A 17,021-nucleotide genomic window follows, 5' to 3' on the forward strand; every position below is an offset into this window, starting at 1 on the left:
ACTTGGGATCTTCTCCATGCTCTGCCCATTGAGCTGTGATGGCTCCCTCCCCTCATCCTCTGCAGGAGGCCTATCTCGGCCTGTCATTATAATGTATAAATGTCAAGGGCTTTGAGATGCATAGAAAGTCAGGCTCAGCATTATTAACTGGACTTAGATAAGCCATGGTTCCCCTTCCTTCCCTCCTCTGAGGCTCGCTTTAAAGCAGCAGCTGAAAAAGCCATTGCAATTCTGGGCTGCATCAATAGGAGTATGGCATCTAGATCAAGGGAAGTAATAGTGCCACTGTATTCTGCTCTGGTCAGACCTCACCTGGAGTACTGTGTCCAGTTCTGGGCACCACAATTCAAGAAGGACACTGACAAACTGGAACGTGTCCAGAGGAGGGCAACCAAAATGGTCAAAGACCTGGAAACGATGCCTTCTGAGGAACGGCTAAGGGAGCTGGGCATGTTTTGCCTGGAGAAGAGGAGGTTAAGGGGTGATATGATAGCCATGTTCAAATCTATAAAAGGATGTCACATAGAGGAGGGAGAAAGGTTGTTTTCTGCTGCTCCAGAGAAGCGGACACGGAGCAATGGATCCAAACTACAAGAAAGAAGATTCCACCTAAACATTAGGAAGAACTTCCTGACAGTAAGAGCTGTTCGACAGTGGAATTTGCTGCCAAGGAGTGTGGTGGAGTCTCCTACTTTGGAGGTCTTTAAGCAGAGGCTTGACAACCATATGTCAGGAGTGCTCTGATGGTGTTTCCTGCTTGGCAGGGGGTTGGACTCGATGGCCCTTGTGGTCTCTTCCAACTCTAGGATTCTAAGCAGCAAAGCGGACAGGAGCCGCCTGCTTTGCTGCTTTAAATAGTTTAGTACAACATTTGATTCAGAATATTTTTGTGTGTGTTTTCCTCCTCTAAAAACTAGGTGTGCCCTATGGAGTGAAAAATAATCCCCATCCCCAACTAAATGTTTTTCCCACCCCCAACAAAGGAAAAAATCCAAGACCCAGCATTGGAAGCGCCACAGATTAAAATCCATTTTAAAAGATTTGCCCCAGCCCCAGAGTTTCTTCCCGTAAGTCTGGGCTCCCCAGGACTCAGAGCAGGGCAATGTCCCTCCAGCCCCCCAGGAGTCTCTTTTGTTGAGCAGGGGGAGTCTGGTCCTCGCCCCCCCCCAGGCCAGGTGGGAAAAGGCCTTGCAGGGAGCAGGTCTTCCTTCCAGCACTCAGGGCAGCAGCAGCAGACTTGGAGATGTGAAAGGATTTGAGGTGAGGCATCCTCGGTCTGCGTCTCATCTGTTCTGTGTTTTAAAGGTCTCTGAGATCTCTTGATGAAGGGAGGGAGATGCTCAGAGTCCAGCCAAGAGCCTCGCGCTCCAAAAGGATATCTGGGCATTGGCGTAGCCAGGGGGCAGCTGCCCCCCTTAATCCATAAAAAAATAAGAATATGAGGTTCTGCCAAGCGAGAGAGGGCTGAGCTGGATGGACTCGGTTTTGCAAGGGTTAAAGGGAAGTGAGCTGCCTTCCTAGAGAGGCCAGGAAGCAAGGGGGGGAGGTCCTCCAGAGCCAAGGCCCCTCCCTCCCCAGTCCTTTCCTTGCTTTGGCGTTCCTCCTGCAAGGGCTGCCTCGCTGCCCCCTCCTGGGATCTGGTGAGTCTCCTCTCTCTCTGGGATCTGGTGAGTCTCCTCTCTCTCTGGGATCTGGTGAGTCTCCTCTCTCTCTGGGATCTGGTGAGTCTCCTCTCTCTCTGGGATCTGGTGGGGGTCCCAGGGCTGCAGCAGGGGAGGGGGCCGGGGGGGCCTGATCTGCTCCTGCAAGGGGGGACCCCAAGTCAGGGGTCCTGCAGATCAGAGGATCCCAAACTCATTTGGCCATCCGCCCCCCCCTTTCAGAAAAAAAAACTCCCTTCTTTAAACAAAGGAGTCCCTGGGACTTTAACTCTGTGTGACGTCGCTCAGCCTCATTGCACAACAGAGGAAACATCTGCAAATGGTTTTCCAAAGCTGGACGAGGAGGTGGACTAGCCCCCCCCCCAAAAAGAACAACAGGGAGGAAGGAAGGAAAGGCGGGAGAGAAAGGCCAGGGATAAAGAGAGGGATCCCAGCCCATAGTCTGGCTGCTGCATTGGGGACCAGTTTCCCAGTGTCTCCCAGGGCAGCTCCCCACAGAGGCCACTGCAGCAATCCCCTCGCACCCAGAGCAGGGCATCCCAGGACCACATCCTCTCTCTCCCAAAGGGATTGTGGCTGGCAAAGCAGCCGGAAATGGGCGCTGCTACTCCCTGAGCCTCCAGGGACCTTGGCATCAATGGCTGTGTGTGTGTGAAGCCATCTAAGAGAATAATAATAATAAATTAGCTGCCTAAATTCCAAAGGAGATGTATTTGGCCCCACCCACTTGGCCCTCAGGGGGTTGGCCAGATACATACCTGGCCCTCAGAGCAAAGAAAAAAGGACCCCACCCCAGGAGTCTGTCTGGAAAGCAGCAGAGAGACCAAGTGCAAGAAAAGGAGACAGAAGCAGGGGAGTGGGGGTGGGGGTGGGGAGCAACTCCTGAGGACCCCCAGGTGAGGACCCCCACTAGAGCCAAGCATCCATTTCCCACAAGATACAAATGACTCCCTTGTCAGTCAGTTCTGACTTCATTCATTGGCTGGAAGGCAGGAGCAACCAGGCTGATTAATCACCCAGAAATCCCTTCCGTTGCCTCCACATTTTGCATTGCAATATTCCTTCTAGGAGAGCTAGAGGCTGCTTTCTCCTTCTTCTCCTTCTGTTTCTCCTCCTTCTCTTTTTAAAGAAGATCTCTCATGGTTTGGGCTGTGGTGCCATCCAGCCCTTGTTCCCAGCAAGACTCATCCATGCTTGCTCAGGGAATCTTTTTCTTTTACTGACCTACAAATTCTGTAACAGAACTATGTATTTGCTTTGAAGGATTTGCTAGAGCTTCTCATTTAGACGGACAGAACTTCACAGAAGACCAAAGGGTTTCTTCTGATCTCTCAGAGGCTTCCTGAGAGCACAGATGGATGAGCGAGACACAGCTGGCCCTAGAGCAGGAAGAGGCCATGCCATCCAAACTGGGAGCAGTGGGGGATTCTGGGAAAACTCTGTGCAGAAGATCCTGGGTGAGGAGGACACCCTCCGCTCAGAGGTGCAGAGCCAGCAGTTGAGGCAGTTCTGCTGCCAGGAGGACAAAGGACCCCGAGAGGTTTGCAGCCGACTCTACCACCTTTGCCGTCAGTGGCTGAAGCCAGAAAGGCACACGAAAGCTGAGATGTTGGACCTGGTGATCTTGGAGCAGTTCCTGGCTGTCCTTCCTCTGGAGATGGAGAGCTGGGTGAGGGACTGTGGAGCAGAGACCAGTTCGCAGGCGGTGGCCCTGGCCGAAGGTTTCCTCCTGAGTCAGGCAGAGGAGAGAAAGCAGGTGAGAGAGACTTTCCTCTGGATACTCCCAAGGGGCTCCAAACAGGACAGAGAACATCCCATAATGCTCTACTGATGGCCCATCGTTTTTCTGGGAAAGCATCCATGGAATGAGATCTCACACCCTTCAAGTCTTAGTCATTCTCTTTCTAGTATTTCTCCCCATTCTCTGTTTTGAATCCTTGTTTCTTTTTCAGGAATACGATCATTTTGCAGAAATGGACCTGGATTCCTGTGAGGCAGAGAGGCCTCTGTTGGACACCAGAGAGAGGCCACTGGGTAAGGAGGAAGGTGGTTTTACTCCATTTGGTCTCATTCTGCTGGTTTTCCAACTCATCTGAGGGTTCTTTTCATCTTGTTTTGGGGGGAGACAGTTGGGAACAAGGGTCCAGAGGAGGAGAGATGTATTTTTGCACAACAAAGATATGAAATGGGCACAAACCTTCAACTGCACTCAGTAGGTAAGGCTTTCTCAAATGCCCATCTGTAGTTAGAGATGCCCTGCTTCACTTGTGAGGGAAGAAGAAGAGGAGTTTGGATTTGATATCCTGCTTTATCACTACCTGAAGGAGTCTCAAAGCGGCTTCCTTCCCCACAACAAACACTCTGTGAGGTGAGTGGGGCTGAGAGACTTCAGAGAAGTGGGACTGGCCCAAGGTCACCCAGCAGCTGCAGGTGGAGGAGCAGGGAAGTGAACCCGGTTCACCAGATCACGAGTCTATTGCTCTTCACCACTACACCACACTGGCTCCCCCATGCTGGAGAATACAAATTACAGAGGCATATGCAGAGGCACCCCCCCACTTAGCTTTACATATCAAGAAATTAGGTCATGTAACAAGGAGAACTACAATCAGACCTGAACGGAAGAATAGTGATACTTAAAATTAAAAGAATTTAGAAACGAATCTGCTGGATTACCTGGAAGATAAAATAATACTACTCAGAGACTTTAATGGGGTAATAAACCCACAACTAGGCAGATCTGGAGGGAATAAAGGACACGGGAAATTACATCTAGCTTTGTGAATAATAATAATAATAATAATAATAATAATAATAATAATAATGTTATTATTTATACCCAATCTATTTGGATGGGTTTCCCCAGCCACTCAGGGTGGCTTCCAACAAAATATTAAAAATACATTAAAACATCAGTCATTAAAAACTTTCCTAAACAGGGCTGCCTTCAGATGTCTTCTAAAAGTCAGATAGTTGTTTATTTCCTTAACATCTGATGGGAGACTATTCCAAAGAGCAGGCGCCACCACCGAGAAGGCCCTCTGCCTGGTTCCCTGTAATCTCACTTCTCACAGGGAGGGAACCACCAGAAGGCCCTCAGAGCTGCCCCTCAGTGTCCGGGCAGAACAATGAGGGTGGAGATGCTTCTTCAGGTCTACTGGGCCGAGGCCATTTAGGGCTTTCAAGGTCAGCACCAGCACTTTGAATTGTGCTCTGAAACGTACTGGGAGCCAATGTACGTCTTTCAGGACCGGTGTTATATGGTCTCTCCAGCCACTCCCAGCCATCAATCTAGCTACTGCATTCTGGACTAGTTGTAGTTTCTGGGTCACCTTCAAAGGTAGCCCCACCTAGAGTGTGTTGCAGTAGTCCAAGTGGGACATAACTAGAGCATGCACCACTCTGGTAAGACAGTCCGTGGGCAGGTAGGGTCTCAGCCTGTATACCAGATGGAGCTGGTAGAGAGTTGCCCTGGACACAGAATTGACCTGTACCTCCATGGACAGCTGTGAGTCCAAAATGACTCCCAGGCTGCACACCTGGTCCTTCAGGGGCACAGTTACCCCATTCAGGACCAGGGAGTCGCCCACACCTGCCCGCCTCCTGTTCCCCAAAAACAGTACTTCTGTCTTGTCAGGATTCAACCTTAATCTGTTAGCTGCCATCCATCCTCCAACCACCTCCTGGCACTCACACAGGACCTTCACCACCTTCACTGGTTCTGATTTGAAAGAGAGGTAGAGCTGGGTATCAGCTGCATACTGATGAACACCCAGCCCAAACCCCCTGATGATCTCTCCCAGCGGCTGCATGTAAATGTTAAAAAGCATGGGGGAGAGGACAGAACCCTGAGGCACCCCACAAGTGAAGGCCCAGGGGTCTGAACACTCATCCCCCACCACCACTTTCTGAACACGGCCCAGGAGGAAGGAGCGGAACCACTGTATGACAGTGCCCCCAACTCTCAGCCCCTCTAGCTGGTCCAGAAGGATGGCATGTTCAATGGTATCAAAGGCCGCTGAGAGACCCAGCAGAACTAGAAAGCAGCTTTCACCCTTGTCCCTAGCCTGCTGGAGATCAGGCAGTTTCAGTCCCATGATGAGGCCTGAACCCCGATTGGAAGGGATCCAAATGACCCGCATCCTCCAGGCGTGCCAGGAGTTGTTCTGCAACCACCCGCTCAACAGCATGCCCAAAATTGGAAGATTTGAGACTGGGTGATAGTTGGCCATATTGGCCAGGTCCAAAGATGATTTTTAAAGAAGCAGTTTAATGATCGCTTCTTTCATCAGGTCTGGGAAGGCTCCCTCACAGAGAGAAAAATTCACCAACCCACAGAGCACTGAGAAAACTGGGTCTTCCTAGTCGGATGCCTGGTGCAAGCTAATGACTTCCTAAAAATCACTGCAACCCTCCCTCCCTGCCCACATGACCTGGGTTGCTGTGCATAAGAGAATCCTGGTGGACAAGCAGCGACAAGAACAGGCCCATCTGCTTCATCCAACCAAGTCTCTGTTACACATGCCAGGTCAAGTCCTCCATCCACAATTAAGTCGTGGAAGCCAGGTCATGGTGTCCCTTGCTGATTCCAACATCCATCCGGTCAAGACCAGACCTGGAGGCAGGGATAGTTCTCAAAAAGCAACTAAATCTGCTTCCTCGGTAATGATGTGATCTGGTCTTAGTGTAACTCCTCCTCTTACCCGTGATCACTGAGGTCGAGTGTCCCAGTGCACCCCCCCCACCCCCCCGTGGAACCTGCCCCAGCCATTCTGTTGGATGTGGCCCACTCCCAGGCAGCCCTGGCCCTCTCCTCTTAAGAACCAAATGCAAACTATACAAGAACCCAATAAGACAGTAGAAACTAATTTAAAAAACAACAATACACAACAACTTACATTTATACTGAAATTAAACTAATCCCCAGCACCAACTAAATGTTTTTTCCACCCCCAACAGAGGGAAAAAAACCCAACACCCAACATTGGAAGCGCCACAGATTAAAAACCATTTTAAAACATTTGCCCCAGCCCCAGAGTTTCTTCCCATGAGTCTGGGCTCCCCAGGATTCACAGCAGGGCAATGTCCCTCCGGCCCCCCAGGAGTCTCTTCTGTTGAGCAGGGGGAGTCTGGTCTTCGCCCCCCCCCCCAGGCCAGGTGGGAAAAGGCCTTGCAGGGAGCAGGTCTTCCTTCCAGCACTCAGGGCAGCAGCAACCATGGAAATTCCACCTGCCTCCTTTGAAAGGAGGAAACTCATCTGAGTAAAGAATTTGAGGTGATTGGACTTCCGGGTTGGTGCCTCTGGCAATGGCGGAATCCCTCTGATCGGGAGGAATTTGCCCCGTGGGAATTTGGGTCTGTACCGCCACGGCGAAGGCGGAGACCCGTAAAAATCACAGGTGGGAGAAGCCGGTGAACGTGGGATTCGGCGGGCACCTTTTGCGCCTCCCCTACTCGTGGGGAAACCCGGTTTCAGGGATCCGGAGCGATGTGGGGTGAGTGGTGCGGTGCTTCGAATCATCTGCTTCTTCCACGGAGCGAAGCCGCATAGCTGTTGCCGGAGAGCGCTGACTTTTTCCTGTGGACAATTTGACTCTAAAGTATTTACCCATGAGTAGAGCTGAATTGGGAAGAATTGGATTTTTAAACGTTTAATCTGGCATCGAAACGGGGAGGTTCAATACAGGAAGTCCGCCTCCCTCTTTTGTAGATTAACTGAAGCGAGGAGACTAAGAGAGTTAAAATACCGGTGCTCCGACCCTGGAAATGGGCTGCTAGCAGGATTGATGTTTTCTGGAACGTCCATTGACAGCTTTTAGAACGTTCACTGACAGGTAGCTAATCAAGAGAATACATTGTATTTACTGTCTCCAGTTGTTTTTAAAAAAGGAGGAAAGTAACTGAAAATTGAAACTAACTTTGGATTATTGAAACTGTGTTTAAAAGAGGACATATTGACCGATACAAATACAACCTGTTTTCCCCTAGTGGAAGCTTTTGAAATTGGTTACTTTATAGGAGCTGGGCTAGGGGAATTTCCAGCTGCAAGATAAAAAAGTGTGAGACTTTGGAATTGACCTTGAATCTCTTAAGTGTTATGGCAAACGGAAAGGAAAAAACAGACGGGATGTCGACAGAGGAGGCCTTAGTGGCTGCATTTTTTGAAAATAAACGATTCGCTGGAAGAACTCCACAAGAAAACAGACGCGATAAATGTGAAATTGGATGTTGCAAATATTGAAACTGATTTAATCGTAGAAAGTTTAAATAACTTGGGACAAAAGGTGAATACCAATTCAGAAACCACCCAGAAACTGACACAGGAATCTACTTTGATACGGCAAACTGCAGATGAAGTCAGGGGAAAAACCCTTGCTGCTGAATCTAAAGTAATACAACTGGAGAGGAGAGTCCCATCCATACAAAGACAACTTGATGAACATAAGCTGACATTCGTTACGATTGAACTTAAAGACGAACGGATGAATTTGAGGACCAGAGCCCTATCTGAATTGGAAAAGGAAAGCCTGACAGAGTTTCAGGAGGCGACAGGACTAACATTGGTTGAGAAAGAGAGGTATTTGGGGGTTAGTATGACCGCCAAAAATGTGAATCTGCTTAAGGATAACTGTGAAGGATGTTGGATTGAAGAGAAGGGGGATTGGGAAATATGGACAAATCAGAAGTTGTTACTGTTGGGCCGAGTTATTGTGGTGGGGATGAGGGTTGCTGTGTTGCTGGGGATGTTGCTTTTGTTTCAAACATTGCAAGCTTTGGATGGGATGGAGGGTCTCAGGAGGTGGCAGAGGGATGCTCCCAGAGTAGTTTGGCAGGGCAGGAAGCCTCGAGTCAAACTTAAGATATTGATGGATGCCAAAGAAGGAGGTGGACCTGCCCTGCCAGACCTTTAAACTTCGTTGTGAACCATCTGCCTTTTGCTGGTTGAGAGAATGGTTGCTTCTTGAAAATACTGAAGTGTTGGACAATGGCAGACGAAGTTGATGGACTATATGGAATTGGTGGAAATGACTGGCAAGATCCGAGACCAGGGTGAAGAGTCAGTGGAAGAAGATTGGAAAAAGTTTAAAGCCTATTTATAGAAATATTGTAAAATTAAGGAATGTTAGAAAAATGTTGGAATGAAATTACATGGCTTTAGTAGAAATGTCATAAGGAATTAAGTATAAATAGATTAATAGAAAATTAAAGGGAAAGTATGACAAAAATGTGTTAAGATAATTATAGAACAGAAAGCAGAGTAAGATGGAAAGGAATTGCTGAAACAAATAATAGAAGTGGAATACAAAAAGGGAGGTGCGAGGAGGTCGCTGGAAATAAGTGAATGAAATATAAGATATTGAAAATGTTTGAGCTGTTTTTAAATTGTTCTTGTTTGTTTTTGCTTGGTTTGTTATTCGTACTGTTTTTTCTCTTTTCTCTTTTTTCCTTTTTCTTTTTGTTTGTAGTGTTGTGTTGGAAATTTTGAAAACGTAATAAATATCATTTTAAAAAAAAGAATTTGAGGTGATGCATCATTTGTCTACTTTTAATATGTTCTATGTTTTAAACGCCCCTGAGAGCTCTTGATGAAGGTGGTATATCAATTAATAAATAATAATAACTGCCATGCATTTTTAGTCCATTGAATCAGCAATACAGCATTTCTGGAAGAGGAAATAGCATACAATTCTTATAGGAATTTTAAGGTCCTATATATATTTATATATATATAGGTTGGACAGTGTTCTCGAAGCTACAAACATGAGTCTGACCAAACTGCGGGAGGCAGTGGAAGACAGGAGTGCCTGGCGTGCTCTGGTCCAGGGGGTCACAAAGAGTCGGACACGGCTAAACGACTAAACAGCAACAATATATTTTTAAAATGTTCATAACTGTATATATAAATCACATGTCTGAAACCTCACAGAAAAGGTCCTGAACAAATTGACCTCAAATTTTTCTCTGCAAGGTCAAAGTGGGAAACCTCCCCACTGTCTCTTTCCTCACAAATCCTGTCTTAAGGGCACATTCAAGATATGAACAGGGTGTCAGCCTGTGACTTGTGACCTAGATTCAGGAATTAGTTATCATAACAAAAGAGTGGCCAGGATGGCATTTAATCCAGTCTGCTAACCTGCCAGACAGGAAGAAACAACACACCCAGATTTCTGCTCCTTCTCTGTATTAAGGGGGTGGTCTGGGCTGCACCCCTTCTGTGATATATTCTGTGATGTATTTGTGATGCTTCTGGGGGTGGTCTTGTTCTCCAGGGCAGGCAATTTCCTGTGCCTGGGGGGGGGGGGGAGCACCCTGTTGCAACAGCTTTAATAAAGATCAGGCTTACTAGCTCCCTTGCTTCTCAATATTCTCTGGTTGGCCTCTGTTATTTTCTTCTACTGATAGAGAACCTAAAATGAGGACTCTATTTGGGCTCTTGGGTACCCCATAAAGGAAAAAGAGCAGTTTGTTTTTCTTATAACACCATTGTATATTAGCATTAAAAGCATGCATAAGGAAGTATTACTCATTCCTGAAGAAAATATGATTTATTTATTTTGAACTACACCACGCTGGCTCCTGGCGTCCTGTTTACCTTTTTTCTCTTGCAGGTGACAGAAGGATGCCAGCAAAACCTCCTCATCCGTCTTTCCATGGGGGCAGAAGGGAAACAGCGGCTGTGGAACCAGATCAGGTATGGGGAAGCTGCCTTGTGGGGACAGGGGCCGAGGGATGGAGCAATGTCATGGACTGGTTGGGCACAGAGGAATGGTGGGAGGAAGCAGCCGGGGAACCAGGAAGGGAAGATGGCTCAGAGCCCAAGAAGTGGAGGTAGAAGAAGGATGAGCGGTCAGTGGGAGAAGAGGGAGAAACCTGGGAAGAGGAGGTGTCAGAAGCTGAAGGGGCAACAGGGCTTAGTGAGCTGGGATACTCTGTGGCAGAATGCAGTGCAGAATCAGAGGCAGAAGAGGGAGGAGGCGAGTGGGAGGAGGGAGGTTGAGAGGCAGGGGTGAGTCAGGGGTGAGTCAGGAGTCAGGAGGGAGCCACCGGGGGCTCCCTCTCCTTCTGCCAGAAGCCACCCTCCCTGCTTGTCTCTCAGAGCCAGGAAACATCTGACAATGGGTGAGCAAAGGCAGGCTGCATACTGGTGCACTGTTGGATCGCTTGGAAGAAACCCCAGAGAGGAGGGGACTTGGAAAGTTGTGGGGAGTCAGGAGTCTGTTCTTATATATTCTGGCCAATTTTACCAGGGTAAGGTGCCATCTGTACTGCATTTTCACAACATTTTCTCTGAGATTGTAACATGCAGTAAATCTAATGTCCTCCTTCCATAATCTCTCCCACTGCTTCATGTAGATCAGGGGTGGCCAACCCCAAAGGGAATACAATCTATTCACATAATTAAATCTACCCGTTGGACATGCCTGATGTAGATGTTATGTCCGAGGTCTTGGGCCCAATGTATCTTTGCTCCTTTCACCTCTTTGTCTTTTACCTCTCAATTGAGGATATACAACTTTGAAATGTATTTTCCATTGGATTGAATTAATTCTTTTTCCAATTTTGATGTTTCCGTTGCAAAACCTTTCTTTTTATCTATACTTAACCTCTTTTTTTCTAAATGATATTTATTAAAAGTTTAACAATTACAAAAAAGCGGAGAATAAAAAGTTACAATACATCAAAAAATAAAATAAAAAGCAGAATAAAAAACAATACAGCACAACAGATAAAAAGAAAGAAAAAGGGGAAAAAACAACATTTAAAAACAGAAACATTTAAAAACACATCCAATATTTCCATGTCTTTATCTTTCATTTACTTGTTTCATCGACCTCCTCACACCTCCCTTTTTTGTATTCTAATTCAATTTAACTATTTCAGCAAATCCTTTCCATCTTTCTCAGTTTTTGTTCTATAAATTACCTTAACCCAATCTGACCTTAAATTTTACACTTTGGCCCATTAATAATCCATTTTTACTTAATTCTTTATAACATTTCTGCTAAAACCATGTAACTTCATTGCAGCATCCTTCTAACATTCATTAATTTTGCTATATTTTTGTGAATATAGTTTAATTTTTTTCCAATCTTCTTCCACTGTATTCTGCTCTGGTCAGACCTCACCTGGAGTACTGTGTCCAGTTCTGGGCACCACAGTTCAAGAAGAACACTGACAAACTGGAACGTGTCCAAAGGAGGGCAACCAAAATGGTCAAAGGCCTGGAAACGATGCCTTAGGGGGAACGGCTAAGGGAGCTGGGCATGTTTAGCCTGGAGAAGAGGAGGTTAAGGGGTGATGTAATAGCCATGTTCAAATATATAAAAGGATGTCACATAGAGGAGGGAGAAAGGTTGTTTTCTGCTGCTCCAGAGAAGCGGACACGGAGCAATGGATCCAAACTACAAGAAAGAAGATTCCACCTAAATATTAGGAAGAACTTCCTGACAGTAAGAGCTGTTCGACAGTGGAATTTGCTGCCAAGGAGTGTGGTGGAGTCTCCTCCTTTGGAGGTCTTTAAGCAGAGGCTTGACAACCATATGTCAGGAGTGCTCTGATGGTGTTTCCTGCTTGGCAGGGGGTTGGACTCGATGGCCCTTGTGGTCTCTTCCAACTCTATGATTCTATGATTCCACCGACTCTTCTCCCTGGTCTCGGATTCTGCCAGTCATTTCCGCCAGTTCCATGTAGTCCCTCAGCTTCATCTGCCATTCTTCCCTGGTGGGTAGATCTTGTGTCTTCCAGTGCTTTGCAATAAGTATTCTTGCTGCTGTTGTAGCATACATGAAAAAAGTTCTATCCTTCTTTGGCACCAATTGGCCGACCATGCCCAGGAGAAAGGCCTCTGGTTTCTTCAGAAAGGTATATTTGAATACCTTTTTCATTTCATTATAGATCATCTCCCAGAATGCCTTAATCTTTGGGCATGCCCACCAAAGGTGAAAGAATGTACCTTCAGTTTCATTATATTTCCAACATTTATTATCGGGCAGATGGTAAATTTTTGCAAGCTTGACTGGTGTTATGTACCACCTGTAAATCATTTTCTTTAAATTCTCTTTTAAGGCATTACATGCTGTAAACTTCTTACCAGTGGTCCATAACTGTTCCCAGTCAGCCATCATAATGTTATGTCCAACATCTTGTGCCCATTTAATCATAGCAGATTTATTTTCTAACAGATCTTTGTATCTTATCCAAACATTAAACAGTGCTTTTCTGACAATACAGTGGTGCCTCGCAAGACGAAATTAATTCGTTCCGCAAGTCTCTTCGTCTTGCGGTTTTTTCGTCTTGCGATGCACGGTTTCCCATAGGAATGCATTGAAAATCAATTAATGCGTTCCTAGGGAAACCGCCTTCAGACCAGGTCCGGGGACAGTCTGTCCCCGGACCTCTTCTGAAGGCTGGGGGGGGGGAACAAGGGCTTTTCTTCCCACCCCCAGCATTTTAAAAAACCCTGGGACAGCGGAGGACTTCTCTGCTGTCCGGGGCGATTTAAAAGCCCCTGGGAAGGCAGGCAGGGGGGACAAAGACTTTCGCCCCCTGCCCGCCTTCAGAAGGTGTTCCCGCCCCCCGCCCCGCTTCGGAACAGCGTTCCGAAGTGGGGCGGCTGGGGCAGGTGTCCCCGCCCCCCCTCCCCACTTCGGAACAGCGTTCCGAAGTGGGGCGGCTGGGGCAGGTGTCCCCGCCCCCCCTCCCCGCTTCGGAACAGCGTTCCGAAGTGCAGCGCCTGGGGCAGGTGTCCCCGCCCCCCCTCCCCGCTTCGGAACAGCGTTCCGAAGTGCAGCGCCTGGGGCAGGTGTCCCCGCCCCCCTCCCCGCTTCGGAACAGCGTTCCGAAGTGCAGCGCCTGGGGCAGGTGTCCCCGCCCCCCCTCCCCGCTTCGGAACAGCGTTCCGAAGTGGGGCGGCTGGGGCAGGTGTCCCCGCCCCCCCTCCCCGCTTCGGAACAGCGTTCCGAAGTGGGGCGGCTGGGGCAGGTGTTCCCCCGAGCGCTTCTAAAGGCGGGCGGCGGTGAGGGAATCCCTTGGCCCCCCGCCGGACTTCAAAAGAGCTTCGGAAGTCCGCGGGGGGCCAAGGGATTCCCTCCCAGCCGCCCGCATTTAAAAGCACTCCGGGGAAAGCAGCGAAGTGCGCTGCTTTCCCCGGAGTGCTTTTAAACGCGGGCGGCTGGGAAGGAATCCCTTGGACCCCCGCCGGACTTCAAAAGAGCTTCGGGAAGTCCGGCGGGGGGCCAAGGGATTCCCTCCCAGCCGCCCGCATTTAAAAGCACTCCGGGCAAAGCAGCGAAGTGCGCTGCTTTCCCCGGAGTGCTTTTAAACGCGGGCGGCTGGGAAGGAATCCCTTGGACCCCCGCCGGACTTCAAAAGAGCTTCGGGAAGTCCGGCGGGGGGCCAAGGGATTCCCTCACCGCCGCCCGCATTTAAAAGCACTCTGGGCAAAGCAGCGAAGTGCGCTGCTTTCCCCGAGCGCTTCTAAATGCGCTGCGCTTCCCCACTGTCCCAGAGATTTCCCTATGGGCTTTCGTCTTGCGAAGCAAGCCCATAGGGAAATTCGTTTTGCGAAGCGCCTCCAAAACGGAAAACCCTTTCGTCTAGCGGGTTTTCCGTCTTGCGAGGCGTTCGTCTTGCGGGGTACCACTGTATGGTTTTTAAACGCTTTATGTGCTTTAAACTTATACCACAAATATGCATGCCATACCACAAATATGCATGCCAACCAAATTATTAAAACCTTCCAAATCCAACACGTTGGTATTTTCAAGAAGCATCCATTCTTTCAGCCAACAAAAAGCAGCTGATTCATAATAAAGTTTAAGGTCTGCCAGGGCAAATCCACCTCTTTCTTTAGCATCAGTTAATATCTTAAATTTTATACGAGGCTTCTTGCCCTGCCAGACAAATCTAGAGATATCTCTCTGCCACTTATTGAAACAGTCCATTTTGACCAAAATTTGCAATGTTTGGAACAAAAACAGCATTCTTGGCAATAGATTCATTTTTATCACAGCGATTTGGCCTAGCAACGATAACTTCAAATTTGACCATATTTCTAAATCCTTTTTCACTTCAGTCCATCATTTTTCATAATTATCCTTAAATAAATTCACATTCTTAACAGTCATGTTAACCCCTAAATATTTCACTTTCTTAACCAGTGTCAATCCTGTCTCCTTCTGAAACTTATCTCTCTCAATCTCAGTTAGATTCTTCTCTAAAACCTTAGTTTTTGTCTTATTCAACTTAAAACCTGCTACCTGACCAAATTCTTGAATCAGTTCTAATACTCTTTTGGTGCTAGATTCTGGCTCCTGTAAAGTCAATACCAGACCGTCAGCAAATGCTTTCAATTTGTACTGTTTGGCTCCCACTTGTATACCTTTTATGAATTGGTCCCTTCTAACCATATTTAACGAAACCTCCAGGACCGATATAAAAAGTAATGGAGAGATTGGGCAACCTTGTCGTGTTCCTTTCTCAATCTTAAATTCTTCCGTCACTACATTATTCACAATTAATTTGGCCTTCTGTTCTGAGTAAATTGCACCTATACCGTTTCCAAAACCTTGACCAACCCCCATCCCCAATAAATTCTTCTTCATAAAACTCCAGGAAATGTTGTCAAAGGCTTTCTCCGCTTCCACAAATATCAAAACTCCTTTAGTATTAATCTTCACTTGCAGTTTTTCTAAAATGTTAATTATATTCCTCGTATTGTCAGACAAATGTCTGCCCGGGAGAAAGCCCGCTTGGTCTTTATGGATTTCTTCTGCTAACACCTTTTTTAATCTTTTAGCCAAAATGTCTGCAAAAATTTTATAATTCACATTAAGCAGTGATATGGGGCGGTAGTTCTTGAGCTGCGTCTTTTCAGTCTCTGTTTTCGGTATAAGTGTGATGTATGCTTCCTTCCACGACTCTGGTGCCCTTTTCTCTTCCAGTATTTCATTACAGACTTCCTTTAAAGGTTGTATTAACCATTCTTTCAAAGATTTGTAATATCTAGAAGTCAGTCCATCCGGTCCTGGAGATTTACCTAATTGCATATTCTGAATGGCCCCTTCTACTTCCTGTTCCGTTATTTTGTAATTCAGCATTAGTTTGTTTTCTTGGGAAATTTTTTGTAGTCCATTCATTTTCAAAAATTTATCAATGTCCATTTCTTTCTGCTTCTCCTGTGTATATAGTTGTTTAAAATACCTCTGGAAGCACTTTCTAATTTCCACTGGATTCTGTATATTCTTTCCTTCCACTTCCAAATTCTTAATGGTATTAAGTTTTTGTCTTTTTTTCAATTGCCAGGCCAACAGTTTCCCGCACTTATTTGTCGATTCAAATATCTTTTGTCTCATCTGTTTGATCTTCCATTCTATTTCCTGATTCATCATTTTCATGTATTGTACTTGATATAACTTTATCTCTTTCAAAATCTATCTATACTTAATCTCTTGTTCATTTGAAAATATTGTAACCAGTCCATCAAATATGTCCTGATTTCTTCAAATTTCTTCAGATTTAATTTGTTCTTATTTTCTTCTAATTGTATTCTGTGTGTTGCCCAATCCCCTCTCGTATTTTTCTTTTTCACAGCCATGGCTTCAGTTGGTGAGGTCCACCAGGGGTTTTGGGTTCTAATAGTTCTTTATAAGGTAAAGGTAAAGGGATCCCTGACTGTTAGGTCCAGTCACGGACAACTCTGGGGTTGCGGCACTCATCTCGCTTTATTGGCCGAGGGAGTACAGCTTCTGGGTCATGTGGCCAGCATGACTAAGCCGCTTCTGGCAAACCAGAGCAGCGCACAGAAACGCCGTTTACCTTCTCACCGGAGCAGTACCTATTGATCTACTTGCACTTTGACGTGCTTTTGAACTGCTATGTTGGCAGGAGCAGGGACCGAGCAACAGGAGCTCACCCTGTCGCAGGGATTCAAACCACCGACCTTCTGATTGGCAAGCCCTAGACTCTGTGATTTAGACCACAGTGCCACCCGTGTCCCAAAAATAGTTCTTTATATTTATCCCAAATGTTATAAAGAGATTTCCTTCTTATGTGGTTTAGAAACCCCCTGTGCACCTTCACCTTGTCATATACTAAATATGCATGCCAGCAATAGCGGTTATCAAAACCCTCTAAGCCCCACAAATCTGTGACTAGCAGACTGCCATCCTGACTCCTAGAAAAACAACAACTCAACTTTCTCAAACTAAATGTAGTCCCTCACATCATAAAATAAAACACTACCTATGAAACCTGACACAGTTAAGGAAAAAACACAACTCACTCATCAAAACAGCTATCTTATAAACCTTCTCTTCTCTTCTCTTACTAATAGTATATAAACTCCACCCCAATGTTTCC

General features: G+C 46.7%; 1 protein-coding gene across 1 annotated transcript in view; it reads left to right on the forward strand.

Moving 5' to 3' along the window:
* Positions 1-17,021, forward strand: part of LOC310705005 (uncharacterized protein) — a 149,744-nt gene that overhangs the window by 34,271 nt on the left and 98,452 nt on the right. The window contains exons 4-5 of the mRNA XM_083499184.1: positions 3,614-3,695; positions 10,271-10,353. Of these exons, the coding sequence (XP_083355310.1) occupies positions 3,614-3,695; positions 10,271-10,353 (165 nt within the window). The remainder of the gene's footprint in view (positions 1-3,613; positions 3,696-10,270; positions 10,354-17,021) is intronic.

Source organism: Podarcis liolepis (assembly GCF_965112155.1).
Source record: "Podarcis liolepis genome assembly, chromosome: 4".
NCBI lineage: Eukaryota > Metazoa > Chordata > Lepidosauria > Squamata > Lacertidae > Podarcis > Podarcis liolepis.